The 24,207-nt window shown below is 40.7% G+C and overlaps 1 protein-coding gene and 8 non-coding genes across 9 annotated transcripts; all 9 read left to right on the top strand.

The window, feature by feature from the left end:
* Positions 1-3,507: 3,507 nt before the first annotated feature.
* Trnap-agg (transfer RNA proline (anticodon AGG)) lies at positions 3,508-3,579 on the top strand. Its single transcript has one exon. It is a non-coding gene; the product is annotated as a tRNA-Pro (tRNA).
* Positions 3,580-9,920: 6,341 nt separating this feature from the next.
* On the top strand, positions 9,921-9,992 carry Trnap-cgg (transfer RNA proline (anticodon CGG)). The gene has a single exon. It is a non-coding gene; the product is annotated as a tRNA-Pro (tRNA).
* A 167-nt stretch (positions 9,993-10,159) lies between these two features.
* On the top strand, positions 10,160-10,231 carry Trnap-agg (transfer RNA proline (anticodon AGG)). Its single transcript has one exon. It is a non-coding gene; the product is annotated as a tRNA-Pro (tRNA).
* Positions 10,232-10,984: 753 nt separating this feature from the next.
* Positions 10,985-11,056, top strand: Trnap-cgg (transfer RNA proline (anticodon CGG)). Its single transcript has one exon. It is a non-coding gene; the product is annotated as a tRNA-Pro (tRNA).
* Positions 11,057-12,032: 976 nt separating this feature from the next.
* Positions 12,033-12,104, top strand: Trnap-agg (transfer RNA proline (anticodon AGG)). The gene has a single exon. It is a non-coding gene; the product is annotated as a tRNA-Pro (tRNA).
* Positions 12,105-12,858: 754 nt separating this feature from the next.
* Positions 12,859-12,930, top strand: Trnap-cgg (transfer RNA proline (anticodon CGG)). The gene has a single exon. It is a non-coding gene; the product is annotated as a tRNA-Pro (tRNA).
* A 6,144-nt stretch (positions 12,931-19,074) lies between these two features.
* On the top strand, positions 19,075-19,146 carry Trnap-agg (transfer RNA proline (anticodon AGG)). Its single transcript has one exon. It is a non-coding gene; the product is annotated as a tRNA-Pro (tRNA).
* Positions 19,147-19,886: 740 nt separating this feature from the next.
* Positions 19,887-19,958, top strand: Trnap-cgg (transfer RNA proline (anticodon CGG)). The gene has a single exon. It is a non-coding gene; the product is annotated as a tRNA-Pro (tRNA).
* A 1,421-nt stretch (positions 19,959-21,379) lies between these two features.
* On the top strand, positions 21,380-22,535 carry LOC135479770 (secreted acidic protein 1A-like). The gene is made up of 2 exons (XM_064759676.1): positions 21,380-21,755; positions 22,420-22,535. The coding sequence occupies exons 1-2, from the start codon at positions 21,380-21,382 to the stop codon at positions 22,533-22,535; spliced, it is 492 nt and encodes a 163-aa protein (XP_064615746.1).
* Positions 22,536-24,207: the final 1,672 nt, after the last annotated feature.

Raw genomic sequence — 24,207 nt, 5'->3', positions numbered from 1 at the left:
TCCCAAACATTCCGAGGCCAATAAGCTTTGGTGCATACCTGGCCCAGCCTGAGAGAAAGAAGCTGTAAAAATCTTGACATAGGTTGACCGTCAAAATCTGGACCTTTACATGCCGGCAGCTGGGAGGGGTGCCTAGCAACGCCAAGGGGACGTCACTCGCAGTCTCATCACCACCTGTCTCCTTGTGTCCTCTCGCCCAGAATTTCAAACTTTCACCATTAAAACTCATACCTGCCCAAAGCTTAGACAATTTCCATCATTTTCATACCAAGCATGCACTTGTACACTAAAAACGGCAGGCTGGCAGCAAAAAAAGACTTTACACCCTAAAATACACAGAACTACAATCGTCACTACTGAAAAACGCAAGTTGTAATGGGGGTCTGTGTCCTATCACACCAGCCAACTTTTTTTAAAATCAATCATTTTTGCACCACATAATGCTTACTACCTCTAAACCTCACACATAAAGTTACAGCTTGATACATGCAAAAACTTTTCAGTAGGAGGAATTTAACTTGGGGTACCCCTATCTTGGAAATGTGTCTGTTTGTCCGTCCTCAAGCACCAAGTTCAAAGCTCTGTAGTGCACATACCCTTCAAAATATCTTAACCAGGTCAAATGTTTTGGAAAGCTGGTATGTATATCTGCAAGAAAAATGAAAAAATTCCAATGACAAAGTATTTTACATTTTCCATTGACAAACATTTAGAAAATTATGGATTTTCAAGTAGATTTTCTTGTTTACAGCAGTGTTAAGAAAATACTTAAAAGCCAAAAGTGTCAAAATATATATCAAAAGACAGGTAATTTATCTGACAATTCACTTAGCAAATATAGGACATACCTTTTAGCAACTTTGTGCAAAATTTGACTTAAAGTGATACAGGTGGGTAGCAAAGCGGAGTTTCAAAATTCCAGAAAAGTACATTTTGATCACCATCAAAGTAAACGTATGCACCCAAATTGATATAGAAATGCTCATAGGCAGAGTTTCCATGGATAGGGCTAAAGAAAAGACTAGTATCCCTTTTACATAGTGATTCACATGATAAAACCCTTTAAAAGATCACCCACTCCCCCCCACACACACACTACCCCCCTTTCCCGTCTCCCCCATGGCTGCCATTGGTTGGCTGGCTTACCTCAACTCACAGTGCAAAAGAATCCCACCACCTGTGTTGTTGCCTCAGACTAAATTAGTACTTTCCACATAACAAACACCAAAGTGTGACACTGGCATCTACAAGAGATAAGTAGAGGGGAGAAATATGAATTTGCCACTTACAAAAATAAAGCCACACAGTACATGCACATTGGTCATTCAGACAGTCAGCAAGGCAACCCTCCCAAGACATGTTGAAGGGACCCAAGAAGAGGGGAAAAGCTATACTTTTTAACCTGTAACAACACAGAAATCCTCAAATAATCAGTGAGAAATTACATCCGTAATCAGGTTCCACACTGGGTGTTGCTGGGTGGGCATGAGGAATGGACATTCAAACTGTCCGTACATATATGAGAAACCTGTGACGTTTCCCCGGTTGGGGGGGTGGGGGGGGGCCGGAGGGGTATGTGTCATGGTGTAGTACCGGACCAATGACGGGGATTCTAGGTCGGCCAAAGGAGTCGAAGACTGCATCCGAATGGTCAGGCCTTTGAGGAAGCTGAACGGCTAGCAGACCCCACTCACCTAGGTAGATCCCAGTTCAATATATGCATAAACCAGGCAAAGTTCACTGACGCCATGTTTGGGAGACAAGATCTAAAGAGGGAAACCAAGACAAAAGCTCAATAGGTATTAAACTAGGATGTGAAAGACATATGTAGCTGTCTAATTTCTAACTTGTGTGTGAGGACATTGGAAACATAAAAAAAATCCCAGTTGCCCAGGGAGGTGGATGCCACACTGGGCCACATACTAAAACAAAAACTCCTTGAGATGTCGCAGGAACAGCGTACTATGTTCTGGTGGAAAAACAGACACCTGGTGGGGCACAGACTCATTTTCACAAGGGCAATATTCCAACAGATCACACTCACATGTATGCTAGAAACTTGAAATTGATCATTTTTGTTCCAACGCCACACATACTGTGTGAGTGCACATGTAACTTGTCAGAGGAATGAATATACACATGCAATGAAAACTACATGCCTACAGTGGTTTATTTTTAAGTTTAAAGAGGAAAATTTACCTTGTCCACTTCAAGTCTATGCCCAAAACAGCAGACAGTGTTCCAGCAGAGATGCCTGTTTTTCATGTTTTGTGACCTGCAGGATGATTTGAAGCACATTTACCTAGTGTGTGGTGGCACACATGGGAGGAACCTGACTTGGTTTGTAAATTAAATGCACACTGGCCCTCTCTACTACTCTAGCCAAGTAAATTAATCTGCTGATGTGTTTTTATCCAGCTGTGTGAGGCTGGGCCCTTATATGTGATGCAAGGCCTTATTGACCATCCTTAATCACACCACCCTATCTATCAGCCACATACTCCAATTTCACTCGCAGCACTCAAATTTTGCATTATTTATCAAATGTCAGCCCCAAAAGAGACATTTTAAAAACCAGGAACAATGAAACATTGTCTGTGTTTGTTCCAGTCTGTTTATACTCCTGTACTACCCTTGACCACAGAGCGCTTTAGCCGATTTTTAGACAAAATGGATATGTGGGGAAAATATAGAATTAAAAAGCTTTAAAACTGCTCAATCAAGTTCCATGTCAATGCAAACCACATCGCAGATGTACCCACCAAATATTATCAGGCTGTTGCCAAATCTGAGCACACAGTGACATATTACATGTTTTGGCACAAGTGGACAGATCAGGCCACAGACCCCCATTAGTTTTCCATAAGCGACAATGTTAACGTTTAGCGCTGTAGCTCAGTCCCAAACATTCCGAGGCCAATAAGCTTTGGTGCATACCTGGCCCAGCCTGAGAGAAAGAAGCTGTAAAAATCTTGACATAGGTTGACTGGAAAAATCTGGACCTTTACATGCCGGCAGCTGGGAGGGGTGCTTAGCAACGCCAAGGGGACGTCACTCGCAGCCTCATCATCACCACCTGTCTCCTTGTGTCCTCTCGCCCAGAATTTCAAACTTTCACCATTAAAACTCATACCTGCCCAAAGCTTAGACAATTTCCATCATTTTCATACCAAGCATGCACTTGTACACCAAAAACGGCAGGCTGGCAGCAAAAAAAGACTTTACAACACAGAACTACAATCGTCCCTACTGAAAAACGCAAGTTGTAATGGGGGTCTGTGTCCTAATGATGACTTTATAAAGTGGCAAACGGATGTATTCTTTTACACCATTTGCGCATGGATCACGTGACCAATCTGGACATTTTCAGGAATAAAAATAATAACTTCATTGATTTGATGTTCTCCCTCCTTATTGCTGTATAAAATGTACGTTTTCAGTTTAATTTGTCAAGGCACTTTGTCGAATTGTGCAGTGAAACAGTCCTCTTTCAGCTGTCTACTCAATGGCTTGTTGGTCTAGTGGTATGATTCTCGCTTAGGGTGCGAGAGGTCCCGGGTTCAATTCCCGGACAAGCCCTGTAGTTTTATTTTGTTATTATACTTTTCCCAAAAACTGGTGTGCTGTCACTTTTCATAGACCTGAATTCCAGTTTTACATTTTGAGCCCCTAGAAAGTAATCGTTCATGTTTAACATTCCACAAACCCAAGCTTAATCTTTGGACCAGCTGCTATGTTTATTTCTCAATGCCTTTGTCCAGTTTAAAGCCCCTGTGGGGTTTCCGGGGTGATAAGAATAGGACCTCAGCCCTCTAGGCAAGCTTGTCGTAAAAGTCGACTAACCTAGAGCTCTCCTGTGTGAGCCCGGTGAGTAGAATACGCTCACATCTTCTCGGTTGTGTGACAGGCAACCGGTGAGCGGCCTGTTTGCCGTGGGTTGCGACCCGTAATCTACGAGGACGGGATCCCGGTGGCTGAGAGTGTGTTGATCTTGCGAGATCCTCACGCCCAACACGTCACTTTGGCCCTTACTTGGAGAGAGACGGGAGGTCGGATGGGCCCGGTACGATCAATCGGCTTGGTCATGTCTTGCCTCTGCGTGATCCCAATTGCTTCAATAACAGCACATCATTTAGCGAACAAATCTTTTTTCTGAAATATCGTTTGCGGGACTACATTTTGAGGCGGTGGCTCATGGGTCAATCGAGTAGATTGAATTTAACCTTTGGTATAAATCAATCTGTTCGAGTATACCTCATATGGAATCCTTGGTGTCTTTCCTGCTGGGTATTCCAGGTTCAGGCATCGCCCTTGTTGGCACTCCGTGGTGGGTGGGGAACATATGGGGTGAAATTTATATCTATATGTCATGTCTACCTTAAAACCTACTTCAAATATTTCGAATATATCTAATAGATCTTCCTCTCAGCCGACTTTGTCTTTAAGTGCTGATAAAAAGAGGAAGTTGTCTGACTCACTGGATAACGAACAGAGCAGTTGGCCGGCTTTCATTGTTTTCTCAACTAAGAGTGAACAAAAGCCGGCTTCAAAAATTCACCCGTTTCTTTTGCAAAGGGCTCTCCAGGGCACAGCTGGAACTTTAAAAAACGTCAAAAAACTTAGATCCAGAGACATTCTCATTGAATGTTTCCGGCAACAACAGTCAAAAAATTTACTTAAATTAAATAAAATATCTGACATATCTGTTTTCACATCCCTTCACGATTCCCTGAACAGCTGTCAGGGAATCATTCGTGACAGGGATGGTGATATAGCTGACCTGACTGAGGAAGAAATCTGCCAAGAACTAAATTCACAGGGTGTTACCAGAGTGAAACGCTTCGTTACGAAGAAATCTGGTAACCTCTTTAAACTTAATACATACCTGCTTACCTTTAACACTACCTCCCTTTCGTCTCATATCTACGTTGGCCGGTATAGGGTTAATGTGGATTTATATATCCCCAATCCTACACGTTGTTTTAATTCCCAACGATCTGGTCATGGCAAGGGACAATGTAAGAACAAACTCATTTGCTTCAGATGCGGCAGTGAAGGGCATGATGGTTTCGACTGCAGCAACACAGTTAAGTGTTGCAACATGCAGTGGAGATCACATGGCCTCCTCAAGGGACTGTCCGCTTTTCGTTAAGGAAAAGCAAATTATCAACTTGAAAATTAAAAACAATATCTCCTATCAGGACGCCCGGAAATTAGCCTCACTTCCTAATACTTCTCTACCGACTTCGTTTGCCAATGTGGTCAAGCGAGTAGCAACTGTTGCTACTCAAACCTCTTGGACTTGGCCCATTGGAAACGACAAACCTAGTTATGTTTCTGTGCAACTTGCATCTCAACCTTCATTTAGTTCTTCCTCAACTCAAACTCCTTCAAAAGAACAAATAAAAACAGTAAATAGTATAGAACACCCTGGTAAACCAGCTGAGCTCAATTGCCCTAAAAATGACAAAAATAAGTCCAAAAGTCAATCTCAAAATAATAATAAAATAACTAATAAACCTGGTGGCCCCACAGAGCGTCCCTCTAAGGCCACTAGGGATCCTATACAAACTTTCAATAAGTTTGGTTCGTTGGAGGACGTTGGTCCTTCAACATCAGATGCGGAGGTGATGGATATATCACCCGCATCAGGGAGATCTTCCAGCCGATCTCCACGAAAGGGTTGTCCTCGGTCCAAACATAAATCTCCTATACGTCTCCCTCCATAATGGCGATATATGACAAAATTATACAATGGAATTGTCGAGGCCTTAAGGTAAATTTTATTGAAATAACACAGCTCGTTCAATTATTAAATCCTATTGCCCTGTGTCTTCAGGAAACTCACCTGAAGACATCTGACAAAGACAAAATAACTCTTAAAAATTACTCATTATACAGTAGGTACTCGAATGAAGAAGATCGAGCTGCAGGCGGCTCCTCCATCTTCGTCAATGACAATGTTATTCACAGCCCTGTTGCTCTGGATACAGAGCTTCAGGCTGTGGCCGTTCGTGTTTCATTGTCTGAAACAAACACATTATGTTCAGTGTATATTCCTCCTAACATTTCTTTGTCAGCTTTACAGTTACATAATCTAACAATTGCCAAAACCGTTTATAATACTGGGTGATTTTAATTCCCATAACCCTGTATGGGGCAGTAATAACATAAATAATAAGGGCAAGATAGTCGAAGACTCCTTATCGAAGGAGGAACTGTGTTATTTCAATGATGGTTCTAATACCTATTTACATCCGGGTAATGGCACTTATTCTGCTATCGATCTCACTATCACAGACCCATCACTTCTCCCGAATTTTTCGTGGAAGGTGCATGACGATCTTTGTGGTAGTGACCATTTTCCTATAATCCTAGAACATATCACTTCTAATTCTTTAGAACGTGTAGCTAGGTGGAAATTCGATCAAGCAGACTGGATCGCATTTGAGATGTTCTCTGAGGCTGATATCACTCCAGAGACTCTCAATGCAGCAGATGATCCGATATTAAAATTTAATGAGCTTGTATTACGAGCTGCCGATAGAACTATACCTAAGACCTTGACAAATCTCAAATCCAAAAGTAAACCCTGGTACGACAATGACTGTCGCAAAGCCATAAAGGACCGCAAAAAGGCTGAACGCAGATTTAATCATTGTCCCACTGATAATAATTTAAACCAGGTTCGTAGTTTCAGAGCTAAAGCTCGTCGATTAATCAAGTCCAAGAGACGATCTTGTTGGCGGAACTTTGTTTCGGGCATTACCTCAAAAACACCCATGCGTAAGGTCTGGAACATGGTTCAGAAACTTAAGGGTAAAAATAATAAAGCCAAAGTCCAGCATTTAAAAGATGGAGATAGTATCTTAACTTCTCCACCTAATATTGCAAATAAACTAGCTAAGACAATTTCCAACAAATCTTCTTCTGAAAATTATACTTCAGAATTTCAACACATTAAAAACCAGAAGGAGAAAATTCAATTGTCCTTTTCTTCTAAAAATTTAGAAGATTATAATTGTCCTTTTAATATCGATGAACTTAAAACTGCACTAAAAAGGCCCACGATACTGCTTGTGGGCCTGATAACGTATATTATAAGTTTTTGAACCATTTACCACCTGAGCCACTGGAGACACTCTTGGACTTGCTTAATGATATTTGGATAACTGGTAATTTTCCACCGTCATGGGGTCATTTAGTTCCGTCGTGTATTATCCCGGTTCCCAAACCGGGTAAGGATCATAATGACCCAAATAATTACCGTCCCATAGCTCTTACCAGCTGTGTCTGTAAAACTATGGAACGGATGATAAATCATAGACTTGTTTGGTTTCTTGAAGCCAACAAGTTACTTTCTAATATACAATGTGGTTTTCGTCAAGGTAGATCCACTATGGATCACCTTGTTCGCTTCGAAACCTTTATACGAGATGGATTTATTAATAACGAACATGTGGTGCCCATATTTTTTGACCTTGAGAAGGCTTACGACACCACATGGAAATATGGTATTTTAAAAGACCTTGCGGATATGGGTCTTAAAGGCCGATTACCAATATTTATATCAGAATTTTTATCCGATCGTCAGTTTAAGGTAAGGGTGGGGTCCACTCTTTCTGACTCTTATGAGCAGGAAATGGGTGTGCCCCAGGGCAGTATCCTTTCACCAACACTATTTGGCATAAAAATTAATAGTTTGTCTAAAACATTGACATCTGGCACAGAGGGTTTTTTATATGTAGATGATTTCCTGATATGCTACCGTGCTAAAAATATGAATAACATCGAGCGGCAACTGCAGCTTTGTCTCAATAAGATCGAGAAATGGGCAGTTGCCAATTGTTTTAGATTTTCAAAACCTAAAACCGTCGGTATGCATTTTTGTAATCAACGGAAATTCCATCTTGACCCTGAACTTAATTTTTGTGGTAAACCAGTGAAAATTATTGGAGAAATTAAATTTTTAGGGGTTATATTCGATAAAAAATTATCATTTATACCTCATATTAAAATGCTTAAAGCTAAATGTATAAAGGCTCTCGATATAATTAAGGTCGTGTCTAGCACCGATTGGGGTGCTGACCGATCAGTTTTACTTAATTTATATCGTTCTCTGGTGAGGTCTAAAATAGATTATGGATCCATCATTTACGGTTCCGCTAGGAAGTCGTATACTAAAATGTTGGATCCGGTCCATCACCAAGGTTTGAGGCTCAGCCTTGGTTAGAACCTCACCAGTAGAAAGTTTATACGTAGAGGCTAACGAGCCTTCTTTACATCACAGGCGTGTAAAACTGAGCCTTCAATATGCTACAAAGCTTAAAGCTCATCCAACAAACCCTGCCTACGACTGTGTTTTCAATCCATTATATGTAGACAAATATACTAAATGTTCTAACAAGATCCCTTCGTTCGGTGTTCGTGTTAGGGACCATATTGTGGAAGCCAACATTAAACTTGGAGACATAGCTCCGGTTTCTTTTCCGGAGTCCCCACCATGGCTTTTTCCACAACCTAAATTGATATTTGATCTACGAAAATATAATAAATCAAATACAAATCCTCTTATAATTCAGCAAGGTTTTGTTGAAATTAAGGCTAAATATTCGGATTATAAATTTTTATATACTGATGGGTCAAAGGATGGGGATAGGGTTGCAGCTGCAGGTGTCTTAGAGCAGCGAGTTGCTTCTCTTCGTCTTCCATCCTCGTCTTCAATCTTTTCTGCAGAGGCCAGGGCTATACTCCTGGCCTCATCATATGTCTCTTCTGGGCATGCTCAGAGGGCTGTGATATGCAGCGACTCGCTTTCCAGCCTTTTGGCAATACAGAATAATAAATTTAAAAATCCGTTGATCCTCGAAATATTAGCCATACACCGAAAGCTAATTAAAAGATGTAAAGATATCCTATTCTGCTGGATACCAAGTCATGTTGGTATCCATGAAAACACAGTCGTAGACAGGGAGGCAAAAGCTGCCCTTACTAAACCTTTGTCGCAAGTTAAAATACCATATAATGATTTTAAGTCTAATATTGTTAAATATATTCGTCGGCTTTGGCAGGGTGAATGGGATCTGCAGGTTTACAATAAACTGCATGTCATTCATCCTGTCATTGGCTATAATTCATGTACACTTGATATGTCTCGTAGAGACCAAGTCGTTTTAACGAGATGCCGTATTGGACATTCTCGTCTAACACACAATTTCATCTTGGATGGGAGCAGTGCTCCCGAGTGTGTTGGATGTGATGCTCAATATGGCATCAAACATATTCTGGTTGACTGTGTGGACTTTGCCCATGTTCGGCAAAGGTTCTACACGGTCAACTCTATATATGATTTATTTGACAGCATCGCTGGCGATGTTGTCATAAATTATTTGAAGGCCATTGGCCTATATCATAAAATATAAATTTTAGTTGTCATAAATATCTATAGATAAACAGTTATATACATATAGATTTATACATGTAATATATAACCCTGGTTTTCGAGTTTTAACTCTTATTTTTTCTTTTATGCGATTTTAAACATGTCTGTACTTTTTGTTTTACTTTTGATGTTCATATTATCATATCGAAAACCTTAACCGTCTCGCGTTTTCACCTTGTTCTCGCCACGATATGGCTGAAATATTGCCGATGTGGCGTTAAGCCATAATCATTCATTCATTCATTCCAGTTTAAAGAGCTTCTGCCTAAAAAGGCTATTTCACTTCCATAATGATGACTTTATAATGTGGCAAACGGATGTATTCTTTAACACATCTCATGCAATTTGTCAAGATACATGTAGCACAAAGAAGACCTATAGCGTACATGAGCAAGCGTATAAATTTCTACTTCTCTGGTTTCAAAACGTTTTATCGGCATACTTGTTTTCATAAGTTATGCCACAGAAAATCGGAGCAGGCTTGTTGGTCTAGTTGTATGATTCTCGCTTCGGGTGCGAGAGGTCCCGGGTTCAATTCCCGGACAAGCCCAATAAAAACTCAATTAGTAAGCTTTGGTTATAAACGTAAAGCCAAGTTTGACTTTTGAATCATAAAATCTCGGCTAAAGTTTATCTGGCGTCTGCTTTATTTTGCTCTGGTTATCATTTGTTATGTCTCCTTTTCAGCTCTGCCATAGGTCAGCTTGACAACTCAATGGCTTGTTGGTCTAGTGGTATGATTCTCGCTTAGGGTGCGAGAGGTCCCGGGTTCAATTCCCGGACAAGCCCTGCAGTTTTATCTTGTTATTATATTTTTTCCAAAGACTTGTATGCTGTCACTTTTCATAGACCTGAATTCCAGTTTTACATTTTGAGCCCTTGGGAAGTAATCGTTCATGTTTAACATTCCACAAACCCAAGCTTAATCTTTGGACCAGCTGCTATGTTTATTTCTCAATGCCTTTGTCCAGTTTAAAGTAGAGCGTCCTCTTCGGGACCGGTAGATCCAGGATCAATCCTTGATCGACTCACACCTAAGACTTTAAAAGAGGAAGTTGTAACTTCCTCGCTTGGCGTTCAGCATGAAGGGGATAGTGCAACGACTGGTTGACCCGTATCAGTATAATGGCTCGGGCGGGGCGCCTTACTTGCCTTCGGTAAGTCGTCTCAGGGAAGCAGCACTAAACAAAAGAGCGGTGGAAATCCGTCCTGCAACAAGGAGGCACATTACACATACATGCACCCTAATGATTCCTTCGTCGTCATATGACTGAAAAATTGTTACGACGTTAAACCCCAAGCACTCACTCCAGTTTAATGAGCTTCTGCCTAAAAAGGCTATTTCACTTCCATAATGATGACTTTATAAAGTGGCAAACGGATGTATTCTTTAACACATCTCATGCAATTTGTCAAGATACATGCAGCACAAAGAAGACCAAAAGCGTACATGAGCAAGCGTATAAATTTCTACTTCTCTGGTTTCAAAATGTTTTATCAGCATACTTGTTTTCATAAGTTATGCCACAGAAAATCTTAGCAGGCTTGTTGGTCTAGTGGTATGATTCTCTCTTCGGGTGCGAAAGGTCCCGGGTTCAATTCCCGGACAAGCCCGTTAAAAACTCAATTTATGAGCTTTGGTTATAAACGTAAAGCCACTTTTGAATCATAAAATCTCGGCTAAAGTTTATCTGGCGTCTGCTTTATTTTGCTGTGGTTATCATTTGTTATGTCTCCTTTTCAGCTCTGCCATTGGTCAGCTGTAAGAGCCCTCTGGGGGATGAAACCCTTTGATTTAACATGCTAAAGTAGCAAAGACTACAAAGTTTGAGACTGCTCTCTGAGTAATCAGACACTCTTTATTTGATTTATAATGACTTGCTTACATGACAGGTACCATGCTGCACACTTTCAATCAGCTTTCTGACACATGGCACCTTATTCGATTTCAGTATTTGTTGTATTCATTATTTCATTGGGAATGATTACAATACAATCAGGCAAACCGAATTAACTGGAGTACATGTAAGTGATAAGTCTGTTGACCTGTAGCATTATATAGACGAAGAAGAGAAAGCTGGATTTAAACACGCTTCCCATAATTTTGACTCGTTTATACATTTTGAGCAAACACTTATTTCTCTGACAAACCTCGGAATTTAAAAGCCTAGACGAAAAAGCCAGAGCAGGATTCGCACACTGGAAGCAATGTCATAGCATTTTGTCAGCGTGAAACGTCCATGGAGAACTTGTAGTCGCCCCGGTCAAAACGTTTCGGTTTTTTTTTTAACTCGGTGCAAAATAATGGTACAGGAATTTATAGTGTATTACTAACCTACAATGACAGTATATTCCAATCAGTGCCCTAGCAATCTTCAGCCCAGAAGTAAACCTTGGGCCCAAATCTACCATTTGCGCATGGATCACGTGACCAAACTGGACATTTTCAGGAAAAAAAATAATAACTTCATTGATTTAATGTTCTCTCTCCTTATTGCTGTATAAATGTACGTTTTCAATTTAATTTGTCAAGGCACTTTGTCGAATTGTGCAGTGAAACAGTCCGCTTTCAGCAGTTTGAGAATTCAATGGCTTGTTGGTCTAGTGGTATGATTCTCGCTTAGGGTGCGAGAGGTCCCGGGTTCAATTCCCGGACAAGCCCTGTAGTTTTATTTTGTTATTATATTTTTTCCAAAGACTGGTATGCTGTCACTTTTCATAGACCTGAATTCCAGTTTTACATTTTGAGCCCCTGGGAAGTAATCGTTCATGTTTAACATTCCACAAACCCAAGCTTAATCTTTGGACCAGCTGCTATGTTTATTTCTCAATGCCTTTGTCCAGTTTAAAGTAGAGCGTCCTCTTCGGGACCGGTAGATCCAGGATCAATCCTTGATCGACTCACACCTAAGACTTTAAAAGAGGAAGTTGTAACTTCCTCGCTTGGCGTTCAGCATGAAGGGGATAGTGCAACGACTGGTTGACCCGTATCAGTATAATGGCTCGGGCGGGGCGCCTTACTTGCCTTCGGTAAGTCGTCTCAGTGAAGCAGCACTAAACAAAAGAGCGGGGGAAATCCGTCCTGCAACAAGGAGGCACATTATACATACATGCACCCTAATGATTCCTTCGTCGTCATATGACTGAAAAATTGTTACGACGTTAAACCCCAAGCACTCACTCCAGTTTAATGAGCTTCTGCCTAAAAAGGCTATTTCACTTCCATAATGATGACTTTATAAAGTGGCAAACGGATGTATTCTTTAACACATCTCATGCAATTTGTCAAGATACATGTAGCACAAAGAAGACCAAAAGCGTACATGAGCAAGCGTATAAATTTCTACCTCTCTGGTTTCAAAAATGTTTTATCAGCATACTTGTTTTCATAAGTTATGCCACAGTAAATCGGAGCAGGCTTGTTGGTCTAGTGGTATGATTCTCTCTTCGGGTGCGAGAGGTCCCGGGTTCAATTCCCGGACAAGCCCAATAAAAACTCAATTTATGAGCTTTGGTTATAAACGTAAAGCCAAGTTTGACTTTTGAATCATAAAATCTCGGCTAAAGATTGTCTGGCGTCTGTCTTATTTTGCTCTGGTTATCATTCGTTATGTCTCCTTTTGGGGGGAGTGTGCTAGACGCCGAAGTGAACGGACGTGTCGGTTATTCTCTGCTGTTTACACATTTGTGCAACAACAACGCTTGTTTTTGAGACTGATTTTTTGGTGATCTGGGAGCCCACAGAGCTTGAGTTTGGCCAGTGGTTACTGTTTGGTGAAGGGCGTGTGCCCCGTTGGATCAGGTATGTCCAAGCCCGTGTCGTTTTCGCCTGTAAACAGGCCAAGCAGAACTTTGTCTGTGTCAATCTCTACACGAAGCAGCCCGGCATTTTCTACGGCTGTCCAGAGGGACTTTATTCCTTTTCTGTCAAGTGTGTTAAATATCAAGACAGAGCTAATAAGTTTTCAGAAGAATTATTTAAAGAAACACTTCTATCTCCGCGTGTCTACAGTGGCTGGGCATAATGCCCTAGTGAGTAAATCCAATGTTGTTATAAATGGAACGACGTGGTCCATTATGCCCGCGTCGTCAGTTTACCTGAATCTGACGGCCCACTGGGCACCGGATGAAATGTCAGATGACACTATCGAGGCAGCTTTGAAACCCTATGGTGAATGCCTGGGTGTGACGAAACCCAGATTTTCAGACCCGGAGCTCTCACATGTTCGGACAGGTATTCGGATTTACAGATTTAGGTGTCACAAAGTTCGTTATGTACCAAATTTTATTAATTTCGGTGGTGACATTGTTATGTTTACCTACCCCGGGCAAACCTATGAATGTCGGAAGTGTGGCCAAAAATCACACAAGGCGGCAGAGTGTAGAGCACTGTGGTGTTCTAACTGCGACGGTTTCTCCCCCCATGAGAATCCTCATACAGAGAAGGACTGTACAAATCCATGCCGAATGTGTGACTCAGGGCTTCATACGGTCAGTGACTGTTGTGCGAGAGCAATGTCGTACGCGGCGCGAGTTAAGGGAAACCTACCGACTATGCGCCAGTATAATAAGGAAGACGCCGTAAAACAAGATGACATTGATGTTGACGTCAGCGACGATGATGACCCATTCAACGCACCTGCTATGGAACTGGTTCAAGACAGCGAGGAGAACGAAGACGAAATCGACGGGAATGGTGACGACAGCGCCGATGAAGACGTCAGCGACGACAGCGAGTCTGATAAGGAGATGGACGTCCGGGAGAATACTAAGAACACCGAAGAAGTGGATGTTGGTGATAATGAAACGTCATCAGCTGTCCCAAGGGTGAAGAATGTGGTCGTGGCTGACGTGCACGCTCCCGACGTGCGTTCACCAGTCCCAGTCGAGGAAAAGCGAGCTAAGTTGGACAATGGCAGTACAGCCGAAGAGGCAGCGTCATCTATCCCGCCCAGTTCCCATTCTACTGATTATGATGGTGTTGATGCTGATCAGTCGTCAGACTGTATGACGCCGACCCCATCTCAGGAGGGGGACACCATGCTTCTGGAATACAGGAAAAGAAAATCGCTTGCTTCTCGTGCGAGGCAGCGAATGAAAAGAGACAAATGATTTGTAGCGTAATTAGGACTCTCTTATTTGACCACAATGGGTATGTACGCTCTACCTTTACTTATTTGTATAATGAGCTTAAATAATATTCGTTTTGGGACTTTAAACATTAATGGTTTACGGGATCCGTCTAAACAAGAACATGTCAAGCAATTTGTTTTCGATAAAGGAATTGATGTACTATTCTTACAGGAAACACACTTCGAAAACTATAATGACACTAAATATTTGCAAATCCCAGGCGATGCAAGGTGGGCGTATGGGTCAAATCGAAGTTGTGGGGTGGGAATAATTATTAGGTATACGGTAGACTGCTTTATACGGAAAATACAGAGGTGCCCTAACGGTCGCTACATAAGCCTTAGGGTTGAGCTCAACAACACTGCTTTAAACCTTGTTTGTGTATATGCCCCTAATAATCCAAAGGAAAGAAAAGAGTTTATTTCTAATCTAGATAATGTGATGCAGGGCAGTGAGTTGGTTATTATGGGTGGGGATTTTAATTGTGTTGAGAGCATTGAATTAGATAGAGCTGGCTGTGCCACTAATGTAAGGAATGATGGAGTGGACGAAATTAATAATTTGAAAAGAGATTTTGGTATTTGTGATATTTTTAGGAAACTGCATCCGGATAAGAATTGTTACACGTGGTCTAGGCGCCAGTGTGCCAGTAGATTGGATAGATTTTATATCCCTAACGCTGTGTTTAAGTATGTAACCCAGTGTGATGCTGTACATGTGTCTTTTTCTGATCATTCGTGTTTGTTTTTTGATATCTCTTTTGAAGATGTCATTTCATGGGGGCCGTTCTACTGGAAGTGTAATACTTCTGTGTTAAATGACACGGAGCTTGTTGATGATATTAAATCCGTCTTCCATGATATTTTCTCTGTCTGTACAACTGGTCATGCAGATCTAATAGACAGATGGGAGACATTTAAAGGGGAATGTAAAGATAGGATTCGGAGTTACTGTAAGGAAAAATCTATGAACAAAAAACGTGATTTGTTGGTACTTGAACAAGAATTAAATGCGTTGAAATCTAGTCCAATCATTAACTGTGAGCGTATTGACAATGTGAAAAAGACTCTAAATGCCCTTTATAAGTCGAATCATGCGGGAGCGGTTATCCGTGCTAAAGCTGTTCATTTTGATCAGGGAGAAAAACCAACCAAATATTTCATTAGACGAGAAGTTGGTAGGGGCAGAAAGAAGATGATCAAAAGTATTACTTGTCATAGTGATTCTTCAATATCCCATGAATCTCAGGAAGGCATTACTAAGTGTATAAGGTCGTATTATATGAAATTGTATACTGAACAAGATACTGACTCCTCCATTCAAGATGAGTTCTTGTCATCGCTTCCGATGTGAAATGACGATTGTAAAACTGCCTGCGAAGGCCTTTTGACTGAACAGGAGTTGTTTTTTGCAGTAAAAAATATGTCTAAAAACCGTTCCCCGGGATGCGACGGTTTGCCAGCAGAGTTTTATGTACAATTTTGGCCACTGTTTTCGGGTGTGTTTACGGATGTAGTTAATCACTGTTTTAACTTGGGTAGATTAAGTAATTCACAGCGTTCCGGGTTAATCACACTATTATGTAAGGTCCCCGACAATGCCGAAAGCATAAAAAACTGGAGGCCAATTAGCTTACTAAATGTAGATTATAAGATTGTTTCTAAAGCTTTGTGCAATCGGTTAAAAAATGTGATCGATACAATTGTACTTCAGAATCAGACATGTGGAATACCAGGCCGAAGTATTTTTGACAACCTTCACTTATTACGAAATACATATGATTATGTTGAACAAAAAGATTTAAAAGGATGCTTTCTTAACTTAGACCAAGAGAAAGCTTTTGACAGAGCAGACTGGTCATTTTTGTTCAAATGTTTAGAGAAATTTAACTTCGGACCCGACTTTTGTAAGTGGGTGCAATTATTATATACTGACATTACAAGTAGTGTTATTGTGAACGGGCACATAACAGAAGAATTTAAACTGAGTCGAGGTGTCCGACAGGGTTGTTCTTTGTCACCATTATTGTATGTTTTGTCCTTAGAGCCCTTTATAGCCGCCATTAGAAACAATGACGAAATTAATGGTGTACGGTTACCCGGCACAAATAAGGAAACAAGAGTGTCGGCATTTGCAGATGATACGACTGCAATTTTATCTGAAGAGAGTTCTGTTCCGCATGTAATTAAACTAGCAGAAAGTTATGGAAAAGCCTCAGGAGCAAAACTCAACTTGTTGAAAAGCACAGTTCTTCCCATTGGTAGCTGGGACGAAACTAACGTGCACAGTGGTGGGCTTAACATCACTACAAATTCAAAGATTTGTGGGGTATTTTTTGGACCAGATCAAACAGAACTCAATTCTGAGCGTGTTTTAAGTAAGGTAAAGAAACATGTATCAGCATGGAATGGAAGATATTTGACCCTACGGGGGAGGTCTGTCTTAATTAATACAGTTGCTTTAGCTGTTTTATGGTTTTCTGCACAGTGTACTCTGTTGCCACCTAAATGTGTCAATCAATGTTCCCAAACTGTGTTCAGATTTTTGTGGGATAACAAGCCCGAAAGTTTGAAGAGAGTTGTCGTACATAATAAAATAGGGAATGGAGGTCTAAACGTACATAATATAGATTGTAAAATAAAAGCACTTGTTACTCGGCATGTTTTAAAATTAATTCATGGAACAACAGCGGAATGGAAATACTTTGCCATCTATTGGTTGGGTTTACCCCTAAGACATGTTTGTCGTGAATTCTGTCGTTCCAATGTCCCACATTCTGAAAACATTCCACCTTTTTATAGACTGGCCTTGAGCGCCTGGAGAGAATTTACCACAGGTGTACAGCAACCTGTAACAATGTGTTCAAGCAGGTATATTTATGAATATTTTGTAACAAAAATAGTACATTGTCCAAGAACAATGGTGTCTATGCCGCATTTGGACTGGGTTAGAATATGGAAAACTGTTTTTCATCAATTCTTAGATCACAACTTGGTCAACTTCAGTTACAGGTTGGTTCATGACATTTTGCCCGTTAAGGAAAAACTTCTTAGGAGAAATGTAGCCACCGATGACTTGTGTGTTTTTTGCTCCCTGTCTGAAACTCGGCAACATCTGTTTGTACAATGTAAAATCGTTCAGGATGTGTTTAATGACTTTAACCGGATATTTGTTTTGTTTGCGAACTACCTACCAAATATGGACTCGGAAACATTAATTTACAAGGTATTCAATTCCACCTTTAACCAGGAAGTTAGAGCTGTGATAGTGTATGTCATATGTGTTCTTCAGTTTAGTATTTGGTGTGCACGCAACGACATAATATTTCAGGAAAAAAACAGGGATTCTGTTGCTATTGTTAAGGCCGCCAAAGGAATAATTAAAACCCGTATTCATGTTGACTTTTTTCGACTAGACAGGCCATCTTTCGAGAAAATCTGGTGTATAAACAAAGTCTTCTGTACATTACGGAATGATAAATTAGTGTATTTATTGAAATGAGCAGCTAATGTGCGATTGTTCTATTCACAAAGCAGTCATCTTTTCTGTGATATTTTATTTTAATTAAGACTGCCTTGTGATTTCAAAAGTTTGTGATAGCCGGGTATTGTGAAATCTTGTGTATTTGATGACAATCTGGGAATAAATTCAACAATTTTCAAAAAAAAAAAAAATGTCTCCTTTTCAGCTCTGCCATTGGTCAGCTGTAAGAGCCCAGTAGGGGATGAAATCCTTTGATTTAACATGCTAAAGTAGCAAAGACTACAAAGTTTGAGACTGCTCTCTGAGTAATCAGGCACTCTTTATTTGATTTATAATGACTTGCTTACATGACAGGTACCTAGCTGCACACTTTCAATCAGCTTTCTGACACATGGCACCTTATTCGATTTCAATATTTGTTGTATTCATTATTTCATTGGGAATGATTACAATACAATCAGGCAAACCGAATTAACTGGAGTACATGTAAGTGATAAGTCTGTTGACTTGTAGCATTATATAGACGAAGAAGAGAAAGCTGGATTTAAACACGCTTCCCATATTTTTTACTTGTTTACACATTTTGAGCAAACACTTATTTCTGTGACAAACCTCGGAATTTAAAAGCCTAGACGAAAAAGCCAGAGCAGGATTCGCACACTGGAAGCAATGTCATAGCATTTTGTCAGCGTGAAACGTCCATGGAGAACTTGTAGTCGCCCCGGGCAAAACGTTTCGGTTTATTTTAACTAAGTGCAAAATAATGGTACAGGAATTTATAGTGTATTACTAAGCGACAATGACAGTATATTCCAATCAGCACCCTAGCAATCTTCAGCGCAGAAGTAAACCTTGGATCCAAATCTTTTTTTTCAGGAAAAAAAATAATAACTTCATTGATTTAATGTTCTCTCTCTTTATTGCTGTATAAATGTACGTTTTCAATTTAATTGGTCAAGGCACTTTGTCGAATTGTGCAGTGAAACAGTCCGATTTCAGCAGTTTGCGAATTCAATGGCTTGTTGGTCTAGTGGTATGATTCTCGCTTAGGGTGCGAGAGGTCCCGGGTTCAATTCCCGGAAAAGCCCTGTAGTTTTATTTTGTTATTATATTTTTTCTTGTATGCTGTCACTTTTCATAGACCTGAATTCCAGTTTTACATTTTGAGCCCCTGGGAAGTAATCGTTCATGTTTAACATTCCACAAACCCAAGCTTAATCTTTGGACCAGCTGCTATGTTTATTTCTCAATGCCTTTGACCAATTTAAACTAGAGCATCCTCTTCGGGACCGGTAGATCCAGGATCAATCCTTGATCGACTCACACCTAAGACTTTAAAAGAGGAAGTTGTAACTTCCTCGCTTGGCGTTCAGCATGAAGGGGATAGTGCAACGACTGGTTGACCCGTATCAGTATAATGGCTCGGGCGGGGCGCCTTACTTGCCTTCGGTAAGTCGTCTCAGTGAAGCAGCACTAAACAAAAGAGCGGGGGAAATCCGTCCTGCAACAAGGAGGCACATTACACATACATGCACCCTAATGATTCCTTCGTCGTCATATGACTGAAAAATTGTTACGACGTTAAACCCCAAGCACTCACTCCAGTTTAATGAGCTTCTGCCTAAAAAGGCTATTTCACTTCCATAATGATGACTTTATAAAGTGGCAAACGGATGTATTCACATCTCATGCAATTTGTCAAGATACATGTAGCACAAAGAAGACCTATAGCGTACGTGAGCAAGCGTATAAATTTCTACTTCTCTGGTTTCAAAATGTTTTATCAGCATACTTGTTTTCATAAGTTATGTCAAACGAAATCGGAGCAGGCTTGTTGGTCTAGTGGTATGATTCTCGCTTCGGGTGCGAGAGGTCCCGGGTTCAATTCCCGGACAAGCCCTTTAAAAACTCAATTTATGAGCTTTGGTTATAAACGTAAAGCCGTTTGACTTTTGAATCATAAAATCTCGGCTAAAGATTGTCTGGCGTCTGTTTTATTTTGCTCTGGTTATCATTCGTTATGTCTCCTTTTCAGCTCTGCCTTTGGTCAGCTGTAAGAGCCCTGTAGGGGATGAAATCCTTTGATTTAACATGCTAAAGTAGCAAAGACTACAAAGTTTGAGACTGCTCTCTGAGTAATCAGACACTCTTTATTTGATTTATAATGACTTGCTTACATGACAGGTACCTAGCTGCACACTTTCAATCAGCTTTCTGACACATGGCACCTTATTCGATTTCAGTATTTGTTGTATTCATTATTTCATTGAGAGTGATTGCTGTACATTCAGGCAAACGGAATTAACTGGAGTACATGTAAGTGATAAGTCTGTTGACTTGTAGCCTTATATAGACGAAGAAAAGAAAGTTGGATTTAAACACGCTTCCCGTGCGAGAGGTCCCGGGTTCAATTTCCGGACAAGCCCATTAAAAACTCAATTTATGGGAAAAAAACACCAGGGGAGGTGGAGTAAAGACGTGTTTTCTTACAGCGCAATTAATCGGTGGCATCCTTAGGTATAGTGACTGTTTCTGTACAATATTTTTGTGCCATATTGTTGACAAGACTTTGCTCAGTTTGAGGGTGTCTTTATTTGTGGGATTTGGGCCGTGGCCCAGTCGAAATTCGTGATAATGTCGAAGCCTGTTTATTTCCCTGTTCTGAACAAGCCGGACAGGCCATTGTCCGTAGCTATGTCTACACGTAGCAGTGTAAGCTTTTCATCTGCCGTCCAGAGAGTCTTTGTTGGGGCTTTGATAAGTGTGATCAACATCAAATCTGACATACTCTGTTTTCAAAAGTATTACCTGAAGAAGATTTTCTATGTTCGTGTTGCCACACAGGCTGCTCATAGTGCTCTGTTGAAGCAGGAAAAGTTTGTTACTGGTGACACCGTATGGAATATTACCCCGGCCAGTTCTGTGTTTATGAACCTTACTGCTCACTGGGCTCCTGATGAAATGTCGGATGATTTGATAGCGTCCGCTTTGAAACCATACGGAGAGTGCCTTAGTGTTACGAAACCGCGGTTTTCTGACAAGGAATTTGCGGGCGTGCGAACTGGTATTCAAGTATATCGGTTCAGGTGCCACATAACGTGGTAGGCCTATGTGCCGAACTTTATTAACCTGGGGGGTGAGGTAGTAATGTTTACATACCCTGGGCAAATCTACGAATGTAGAAAGTGTGGACAAAATGGGCATAAAGCCATGGAATGCTCTGCCTTATGGTGCGATAACTGTTCGGGGTTCTCCCCCCCCCCCCATGATGATCCCCACAATGTGAAGGATTGTACACGAGCGTGTCGTATTTGTGGCTCGATGGAACATGCAAGTGGTAATTGCTGTGCTCGGGCTTTAACGTATGCGTCCAAAGTGAACAATTCTGTACAGAATACGGCGAGCGTGCAAAGCCCCGATCAGGACGTCATAATTGACGTTGACGTTGTTGGGGGCGGTAGCGACGATGACTTAGAGTTTCCGCCTGCCATGGAAATTGTTAAACTGGACAAGGACAACAACATAACTGACAACGAAGGAGAAGATGGTGATGATGTTGACGTAGATAGTGATGATGATGGTGATAGTGGTGATGGTGATGATGATGATAACGGAGAAATGGGCGCAGATGACGAAACTGAGATTGACGCTACCAGAGCGGAGGATGATCCAGTGGGTGACATGGAGTGTGACAGAGGTACACCCGTTGTACCTAATGCTCTTGTTTGGTGTAAATAATATGTGTAAATACCGTTCGCCTGGTTGTGATGGCTTACCGGCCGAGTTTTATGTAACGTTCCGGCCTCTGATTGGCAATGTATTTACTGAAGTTGTCAATTGTTGTTTTCGCTCCGGCAGTTTAAGTCCGTCCCAGCGGAGTGGTTTTATCACCTTGCTACGTAAGAACCCCAATAATGCAACGGGCATAAGGAATTGGAGGCCTATTAGTTTACTGAACGTAGATTACAAAATTGTGTCAAAAGCTTTGTGTAATCGTTTAAAATCTGTTACTGACAACGTGGTTAATCAGAACCAAACTTGTGGAATACCAGGTCGTAGTATATTCGACAATTTACATCTTTTACGTAATGTCTATGATTACGTGGAACAGAAAGATTTGAAGGCATGCTTTTTAAACTTAGATCAGGAGAAGGCTTTTGACAGGGTTGATTGGTCCTTTTTGTTCAAATGTTTAGAGATGTTTAATTTTGGGCCCGAATTTTGTGCATAGGTTAAATTACTGTACACAAATATCTCCACCAGTGTGATTGTAAATGGACACATAAGTGAACAATTTAGTTTAAATAGAGGAGTCCGCCAGAAGTGTTCCCTATCTCCACTGTTGTACGTTTTATCGTTAGAGCCGTTTATATCGGCGCTTAGGAAGTCCAGTGTGATTAATGGTGTTGCCATGCCGGGAACAACTAAGCAGGCTAAGGTTTCTACCTTTGCGGATGACACTACGGCAATTCTCTAAGATGAAAGTTCCGTGCAAGAAGTGGTTACTTTGACAGAAAATTACGGCAGGGCGTCTGGGGCAAAACTGAATGTGTCCAAGACCACTGTCCTACCTTTTGGAAATTGGGATAGTTCGTTAGTGCCTGATTAAGGGTTGAATACTGTTCAGAATTCCAAAATTTGTGGAATTTTTTTTTGGAAAAAACCAGGCGGAACTCAACTGCACTCGTGTCTTAAATAAAGTTAAGAAGAATGTAACTTCTTGGTGTGAAAGATATTTAACTCTTAGGGGGAGGGCTGTACTAATTAACACTGTCGCCCTAGCGGTTTTATGGTTCACAGCACAATGTACTTTGTTACCTGCTAAAGGTGTCACTCAATGTACGCAGATAGTATTTAAATTTTTGTGGAATAATAAACCTGAGAGTTTAAAGCGGGGTGTTGTACACAATAAATTTAAGAGTGGAGGTTTAAATGTTCATAATGTTGAGTGCAAAACGAAAGCTTTAGCCGTACGACATGTATTAAAATTGGTTTATGGTACTGAGGCTGACTGGAAATATTTTGCGATTTACTGGTTAGGTTTATCTTTGAGGAGTGCTTGTCCTGAATTTGCCATGCACAGTGTCCCACACTCAGAACGTAACACACCCTTCTACCAGTTTGCGATAAATGCTTTTAAGGAATTCTATAGTGGTCAAACGTTACCTTCTGTGATGTACCCTAGTAAAGTTATTTATGATCAGCTTGTCACGAAAGCCTTACAGGCGCCACGGGTGATGCTAACATCTCCGCAGTTGAAATGGGGTGTTGTTTGGAAAACGGTTTTCCACAAGTTTTTAGATCATAACTTGATCAATTTCTGTTTTAAGCTTGTTCATGATATTTTGCCCATCAAAGAAAGACTATTGAGGCGTAATATCGCCACTGACGACTGCTGTGTATTTTGTTCTGGTTCGGAAACACAGGACCATTTGTTTGTTCAATGTCATATTGTGTCTCAGGTGTTGCAGGAATTCAGCCGGGTGTTTGTTCTTTATGGTCGCGTTTTGCAGAATCTTGACAAGGACACACTAATTTACAAATCAGTTAATTTTCCTCTTAGTCCGGGAGTGAGGGCTGTTGTGTTATATATAGTTACAGTGTTACAATTTTGTACTTGGTGTGCAAGAAACGAAGTGGTGTTTCAGAATAAGCAAAGAGATGCAAAGAGTTCATGTTGATTTCTAACGGTTAAATAGGTCAATGCTTCAAAAGTATTGGTGTCACAACGAAATCTTCTGCAGAGTAGACAATGACAAGCTAGTTTATTTACTTCGCTAACAAAGTGATTTGATGATTACAAGTGTCACACAGCAGTCCCAACTTGTCTGTGATATGTTTTGTTTTTAACTGGGCTGCGCTGTGAATCTCAATATTACTCTGTTACTGATATGTCATTGTGTATGTATGTTTTCGTTAACGTTTATTGGGAATAAATTCAATCTTTTCAAAAAAAAAAAAAAAAAAAGACTGGTATGCTGTCACTTTTCATAGACCTGAATTCCAGTTTTACATTTTGAGCCCTTGGGAAGTAATCGTTCATGTTTAACATTCCACAAACCCAAGCTTAATCTTTGGACCAGCTGTTATGTTTATTTCTCAATGCCTTTGTCCACTTTAAAGAGCTTCTGCCTAAAAAGGCTATTTCA

This window comes from Liolophura sinensis, chromosome 12 (genome assembly GCF_032854445.1).
Source record: "Liolophura sinensis isolate JHLJ2023 chromosome 12, CUHK_Ljap_v2, whole genome shotgun sequence".
NCBI lineage: Eukaryota > Metazoa > Mollusca > Polyplacophora > Chitonida > Chitonidae > Liolophura > Liolophura sinensis.
This window is presented reverse-complemented; position numbering and strand designations above follow the sequence as displayed.